This window comes from Lipotes vexillifer, unplaced genomic scaffold (assembly GCF_000442215.2).
Source record: "Lipotes vexillifer unplaced genomic scaffold, Lipotes_vexillifer_v1.1 scaffold648, whole genome shotgun sequence".
NCBI lineage: Eukaryota > Metazoa > Chordata > Mammalia > Artiodactyla > Lipotidae > Lipotes > Lipotes vexillifer.
In genome coordinates this window covers 1821213-1829047 of record NW_006797096.1, presented here as the reverse complement: position 1 = coordinate 1829047, position 7835 = coordinate 1821213, and the positions used below count along the sequence as shown (strand labels likewise).

Sequence of the window (7835 nt, the reverse complement as noted above, 5' to 3'; positions counted from 1 at the left end):
CCCGTTGCGGAGCACAGGCTCCGGACGTGCAGGCTCAGCGGCCATGGCTCACGGGCCCAGCCGCTCTGAGGCATGTGGGATCTTCCCGGACCGGGGCACGAACCCGTGTCCCCTGCATCGGCAGGCAGACTCTCAATCACTGCGCCACCAGGGAAGACCCATCAGGAAATCTTGTTGGCTCTTCTTCCAAAATGTATCCAGAATCCACTCCCTCCTCACCACTTGCATGCTGGCCGCCTGGTCCAGCACCACCATCCTCAGGATGACATAGTGCCCTAATGGGCTCACTGCTCCTTCCCTCGCCCCCTCCTCAGGCTATTCCCATCCCAGCAGCCAAAACGACACCGGATCCCATTACAAGGTTAATAGGAGCGTACCCCTCTTCTGTCTAACCTCTCTGACAGCTTCTCATCTCAGGCAGAGTAAAAGCCAAGTAGTCTAAGTTCAGCATGGTCTGCCCACCCCCCGGCCCGCAGCTTTCTGATCTCTCTGGTTCACTGCGCTCCAGCCAGGCTGGCCCCTGCTCCGTCCCTTGATCAGGCCAGGAGTTCTCCCCTCCTTGGCACCTTTGCACTTGCTGCCCCACTGCCTGGACTGCTCTTCCCCCATGTATCTTCATGGCCAGTTCCCTCCCCTCTTTCAGGACTTTCTTCAAATATTATCTTCTCAGAGAAGTTTTCTCTGGCCGGATATTTAAAGTTGCAACCCCCTGCATCATCCTATCCCCTTTCTCTGTTTTATTTTGTTCTCCTTCTCACTTGCTAACACACTATATAACTTATCTATTATCTTGCTCATTGTCTGTCTCTGCCACCAGATTACAAACTCCTTGGGGTCAGGTCTGTGTGAGTTTTGTACCCTGTTGTATATTCAGTACCCCAAACAGTGCCTGGCATATTGCTGAATGATGAATATTTGTTGAATGCATGAATAAACACATCAGAATCTTTCAGAAATAGTCATTTTATGGAATGGGACCACTGGATGTTAGAGAGGAAAGCTAGAGATGCTGACAGAGGGAAGGCTGAGGTATCGGGAGGCCCTGGAAATGCCCCTTGAGGTCAATATCTGGAAAAGGCTGGAAAGGCCAAGTTAGAAGCTGAGAAAAACTGGATTGCTTGGGACAGTCAATAGGGACACACTGCAGATGACAATGATGGGAGTAATGACGAAATCGCGTTAAAAAATAGCCTCAGCTGAGGCTTCAGGGAAAGTGTGCAGGGCAACAGCCAGGGCTTGGTGAGCTGGACAGGGACAGGCATACTGATTTGATCAAGCATTTCCACAATTTGATAATTTCACAGGACGGAAAGTGTGGTTTTAGAAAACTGAGCTTATAACCAGTGGCATTGAAACGAGCACATAAAACACCCAACTCATCTTACCAAGAGTTCTGGGGGAAATATGAGCTCCTGGGTAAGGTCTAAGGGCTGGAACTCCTCTTTTGCAAATAGCTCCATGCAAATCTTTATAAAGGGCAGAAGAAGATTGTTCTGTCAGCCCTGCTGAAATGGAAACAGCATTGTAATTCTTTATATTAATTAGGCAAAATGAACACAGTAATAACTATCTGATTCTCCTTGTATGGGAAAATAGTTCAAACCAAATAGTTTTAAATAAGAACCTTGTTGCAAGAGAAATACTGATTTGACAGTAATGTGATGTTAAATAAAAGAGTATTCTATTAAATAGTTCAAACAGTACCCTGCGAAACGCCAAGACAGCCTATGAAAAACAATCACAGGTCAAATAAATTTGGGAAACCCTCTCCACTGTGCCCCAACCTCTATCCCCTCACCTGTCGTCAGGATTCAAAACTCTGACAAGTTCTAAGTTTAAGTAGAAAAATGACTCTAAACATACAGACCCATGTGTAAACACACACACACACACACACACACACACACACACCACTTGCTTTAATAACAATAGTTAACATTTACGGGGTGCTTACGTTCCAAGTACTTTTACACGTATTAATAATTTACTTAATCCTCACAACAATTGTACAAAGAAAGTAAATTATCAACTCCACTTTACCTATTAGGAAACTAAAGCACAGTGAAAAGTTACCCAAACTGGAATCTTGTCTGAATCAAACATATTTTAGCTTTGGAAACACTTATTCCCAGGAAACCTTCCTAAAGAGAAAGACAAATTGGGAGGGAACTGTGGGATGCAGGGCTAGAGGGCTGTGTAGTGGGGAAGAGCATGGAGGATAGGGACACAGACAAGTCTGGGTTCCTTCTCAGTTCTGCCATGACTTGGCTCTCTGACCCTCTCAATGGAAAGGTACTTAACCTCTCTGAAGATTAAATAGAAATAATGCCTAGTTTGAAGGGTAATTGTGACGAGTAAGTGAAATGACCTGACATTTGTCCAGTACTCCTCTGCCTTTTTTCCTGTCTCTCTAAGGTCTTCCTAGGTTGCAGAAGGACAACTTGCAGTTGTTCCTTGTGTAGGTTAGGACCCCAGACTGAAGCATAACCGGCCAACATCTGAAGATCAGTTTTTGTGTAAGTTGGAATTAGAAGTATAGGCAGTACCTAATAGTGTCTGAGAATTAAAATGTAAAACAAACAAAATGAATCAGAGCTGAGGAATTAAAGTTCCCCTAAACAGGGACCAGGCCAAGACTTTACAGTTACCCCATGGAAGATATTAACATAGCTTCAAGAGAAGGGAGTGTCATGGGGCAGACACTTGCCATCCAGGGTCTACCTGATGGATGGAGGGGCGTCTTCTATGATGTTACCCTTAAGATTATCCAACTGTTCTGCATCCATGGTCACCAAGCAACCTTCGCCTTATAATGTGGCTTCCTGTGTGTCTTTTCGTATAGGGAAAGGACATGTGGCTCAGTGATCATAAGATCCACCTTAAAATTGTGTTTCTCTTTATAAGGAATATTGGGGCACTGTCCAGTTTAAGTATGTTCTTTTGCATTTGGTTAAAGTGATCCAGGTGGACCCCAGAGTGCAATCATTGCCCAGATTGAATTCCCGGGGTGTTAAGGATAGAAACACATACAGCAGGGAGTGATGGGCTCAGTTTTGTCTAAGGCCAACTGTGTTCTCTTAGTTTTCCATATCTACAGGGAGCAGACTCTATTTTTCCTATATTCGAACTAAGAATTCTCTCTAAGTAATTCCTTTAAGAGCTTGGCCGTGGGTCTTTTTTTTTGAAACTAGTGTCTCTCAGAGAGCAAAGCCAGAGACTGTTGTGTTTCAGGCTGGACTTCCCAGCTGTGGGAGCCATGAACTCGCCATGTATCTTTGGACAGACTCCTCAGCCTTCCTGACGTTGCAGTGCCCTCTCTCTGCAAAGGAGGAGATGGTGATAGAGGCCAGCTCTGCATGAGTAGGGCCAGGCAAGGATGGGACTCATCGTAGCTGGGGTAGGTCTTTTTTCTCTTGTCTGAGTGGGTTTATGTTTTGTTGTTTCAGCCTTCCAGAGAGTGAAGGGGGAAATCAGAGCGTGGGCTTTGAATCACCACTTTACCCAGATCCCAAATGAAAAGTGCCTTATTCATGCCTGCACTTTGAACGTTTGTAAGTAAAGCAGAGCATGACCATCAAAACTCACAAGCACTGTTGCAGCACTGGCCGGCGTTAAGCAATACTCTCAGGAAGAGGACAAACAAAGGGACTCACGTCACTTTTCCTGTCGAGGGAGGAAGAATCATTTTCTCCCTGATCCAGGCAGCATTTTCCTGTTCCTTTCTGTTGACAACCATCTGACTCCTAGGATAGTGAAATGCCTTGAGATGAAAAACTTTTTAACATGTAAATGAGCGTGTGCCTTGAAGGGTTTGACAACTTAAATGAGGCTCCAAACTTTTAAAGTCACTTTTTGGTGGTTTCTACTGGAATAGGGATAATCACAAGATCTCCCTTTTTTTTTTACTTTATTTTTTAAATACAGTGATACAGATAAATATATAGAATATATAATATACACACAGTATATATTATATAGCTTAAAACAATAATAAAGAATATGGAGAAGCATAAAAGAAATAAACTATCATTACCCTATTCCACTGATAATATTTTTGTGTAATATATATTTGTACTATAGTTATAGTACAATATACTTTTTACTTTGACTTTTTGTTCATTTATTTGCCTACCATTAAAAAGCCTTTAAAATATAATTTTGCTGATTGCATAATAGTCCATCTTCTGGCTCTTCCATAATATAGTTGTAAACTTTGCTATTGATGTATACTTAGTGGGGTTTTTTTACATTTTATAACTACAAATAACATAATGAACATTTCTGTTCATTACATGTACATCTTTGTGTACATCTCTGAATTTTTTCTTAGGTGAATTCCTAGTTGGAGAATCAATTGATAAGATGCTTTTCACAGCAATAATAATTTATCCATTCTCTAGTATATACAAGACTCAGCAACATTGAGTATTATCATTTATAAAGGGACCTTAAAAAGAGAAAAAAAAAAAAGAAAGACAAAAAAGAAAAGAAAAAAGAAAACCATTTTGGAACCAGATCTCCCCGACATTTGTGATCTGCATGGGACTGACTGGGAATGAATGGACAATCAATGAATTTTAAAGCGGGTTTCCACTTGCTGGTTCTTTCATTTCCCATTTTCTCCAGGCTTACTTCTTGTACCTTCTTCCTCAAATAGTCTCTCCTAAGTTTCTAGTAAAATACTTTCTTCCAGATACTTCAGTTCTCTGTCTCTGCACAAATGTCTCAGGCTGGCAGTTGTGCAGAGACAGTGTCTTCTCTGTCCAAGAAGCAAAACCAGCTGAACGAAGCCAGTAGCGCTTCCTCTCTCACTCAGAACTCTGAGCACTCTCATGAGTGAGAGATAACAGAAGAAGCCAGTCTTCTCTTGCCTAATAAATGGGAGCCTTGGGTATTCCCACCGGGGCTAGGTTCCTTTCACCCTTTAAGGTCCCTGGGGCCAGTTGGCTGCAGGGTGGGTCTCTGACTGTACTTTTGCTTTTATCCCCAGAGTCTGTGCCTGGAAAGATGGATAACATCCACATTCCAGGGGGAGAGAGGTTGCCTTTAACTTCCTTTATTTGTATTTCACAAGTGTTTTCCTATTTACACCAGCAATTTGATGGGTTTACAAGATATTCATTTTCTCAGCTTGTCACCTGCTGGCTCCCCCATGTGGCAGTAGAAGATGGGACACTCACTGGGGACCTGACTGGCTCTGGGGAGTGGGTCACACCTGCTGGTCTATTTCCAGGCCCTCATCCACTATTTGTGGAGTTGAGGCAAGAATACAAATGGAGGCCCCTGGCCTGTGACCTGCTGCCCTTCCCTCCCCACCCTGGCTCTGTTCTGTACCGTGAAGGGCCTCACACACTTGTGAGCCAGCCTGCATGTCCAAGCTCTGTCTACTCGTTCCCCAAACAGCTAGTCTTTGGCCTCAGGGTGCACATGCGGCTGTTATGATCTTCCCGAGGAAGATGGACTTGGGGAAGAGACTTGTGCCTGGGAATGGGGTCAAGAATGTATCTGGAGCACAGTCTAGAAAAGGGTGAAGGCTCGAGGCAAACAAGTCACTTTGGCCCCGTGGCCTCCTGAGATTGGCTGCAGGAGGACCAGCGAGGGGCTCTCCAAAGTTTGGAGTCCCCCTTGCTTGGGTCTAAGGGCAGTACTGCCTACATCCATCCTGCCCTCTGTAGAGGGTGATCAGATGTACTTGTCTGGTTTCCCTGGCAAACACTATTCATAGTGTGGACAGCACCCTCAGTACAGTAGTAACTATTTATTGAGTTCTTACTAAGTGCCAAGGAAGACTTTGTTATGAGCCTACAATTTCTCATTTGATTTTCACAGCAGCCTAGTGCGGTATCGCTCTTTGGTGGGGTAAACTCCCTGCACTCTGGTACTTGGGGTGAATTTTGGATTCCACTCTAGATTTTTGGCTTCTTTATCTGCTCACACTTTCCCAGCTGGTCTGGATTCTTGGAACTAACCTTGCCTCCCCAAAGCAAACTCCATGTCTTTGCTTGTCTCCTTGGGTTTCCTTGAGCCCTCCTACATGTCCTGTCCCAAGGCCTTGCTGAACTAGCCATGGAAGATGTCTGTCTGTCTGGCTAGACCACCTAGCTTCCCAGTGGTGTGATGTAGAGCATCAAAGGTGGTGTAACGTTCACCCTTCTCTCAACAAAGAGCTCAAACTCCCATGAGTTAGTTGGAGCTAACTCAATTGGTCTTCCTTATGGTCTATTTAGATGGTCTAAAAAACTAGGGCTTCCCTGGTGGCGCAGTGGTTGAGAGTCCGCCTGCCGACGCAGGAGACACGGGTTCGTGCCCCGGTCTAGGAGGATCCCACATGCCGCAGAGCGGCTGGGCCCGTGAGCCATGGCCGCTGAGCCTGCGCGTCTGGAGCCTGTGCTCCGCAACGGGAGAGGCCACAACAGTGAGAGGCCCGCGTACCGCAAAACAACAAGAACAAACTCACCTCCTGTGCTCCCAGCCTGGACCAGCTGTCACTGTCATTCTTGCTCTGTAGGTTGCCCCCGTAGTCCCCTACTCACCAAGCAAAAGGTCCCTCCACTTGCAAGAATTGGCCGATACCCAGTGCAGTGGCATAGATTACCTAATCAGAGAAGAAGAAAAGTTATCAGTATTCTTTATTTTTACTGATTTTTAATTTATTTTTCTTTAGAAAATTGAAACAAACACAGGTGTTTTGTTTTGTTTTTGAGAATATTTAAATAGCCACTAGGCTGTTCACTGCTTTTTTTCTTCTTCTTAGACAATTATCCTTCCCACCACCTCAATTCCAGTTTTATTCTCTGTTCTAAAGAAGATGATAGTCTATCTGGTGAGCTCAGTTGCATCCATCTATTAAATTATTCATTCATTCAACATGTATCTATTGACAGCAACTATATTTCAGATACTATGTAAGATGCAAGCGATCCCAAAACAAGAAAATGTGGCCGTTTCTAAGGCACCATATGAGTGAAGTGTAATGCCTTGGACAGGTTGTTAGTAGTGCCCCTCAGTGGATTTTAGGTCACTGCATCAGAATTTTGGCTATTTGTTTAAAATGCAGATCTCTGGCCTTTCTCCAGTTCTCCTAAATTAGAACGTCTGGGTCCCGGTGGAGGAATCTGCATTTAAGAGGTCTGTGGGTAATTCTATTGCATGGTAAAGTGTAAGAAACTCAGGTTTCCACGGATGAAGGCATAGGGGAGGGTGGGATGGAGGAGGGTCAGTGTGGACTCGAGTTCATCGGGGGAGACTTCACAAAGAAGCTTGGGTTGAAGGATGGGAAAGCAATGGATTGGTGGAGAGCAGGGGACGGGCATTCGGGGTTCACAGCGCAGCACAAGCAGAGGTGCAGAAGTGGAAACATGTGGAGGATTGAGGGTTGAGAGGAGACTGGCCAGCAGGGACTCATGTAGCTGAGGAGGAAGAATGAGTTTGGGAGGCCAGCTGTTGGACTTCTCTGAATGCCGGGTGAAGGAGGGTAGGCGTGGCCACACGAGGGGTAAGGAGCTGCTGAAGGACCTCAAATAGTGGAAGGACCTAAGGAAGGCAGGGTTTTAGGTGATTTGATCTGATTTTCTGCAATGGAGCAGAGAGAGTAAAGGAAGTCCACTGGCAACTGGCAGATTAGGAGAGTGTGTGGTGCTCACCCTTCAGGCCTCAATCTAAGGATTTGTATATCTATTGTGTAACAGACATCTGGTTTAGAGATTGTTGACACCTGAACGTGAGCTTTTTTGATCCTGCAAAAGGGATATGTTTATGAACTCCTCTTTATTTATGTATTTGGCTGTGCTGCACCGCTTGTGGGATCTTAGTTGCCCAACCAGGGATTGAACCCA

General features: G+C 44.8%; 1 protein-coding gene across 1 annotated transcript in view; it reads right to left on the bottom strand.

Moving 5' to 3' along the window:
• LOC103073747 (aldehyde oxidase 2-like) overlaps nucleotides 1–7835 on the bottom strand; it is an 87295-nt gene that overhangs the window by 70316 nt on the left and 9144 nt on the right. Inside the window, 3 exon segments of the mRNA XM_007469202.1 lie at nucleotides 1386–1466; nucleotides 3654–3743; nucleotides 6534–6595. Of these exon segments, the coding sequence (XP_007469264.1) occupies nucleotides 1386–1466; nucleotides 3654–3743; nucleotides 6534–6595 (233 nt within the window).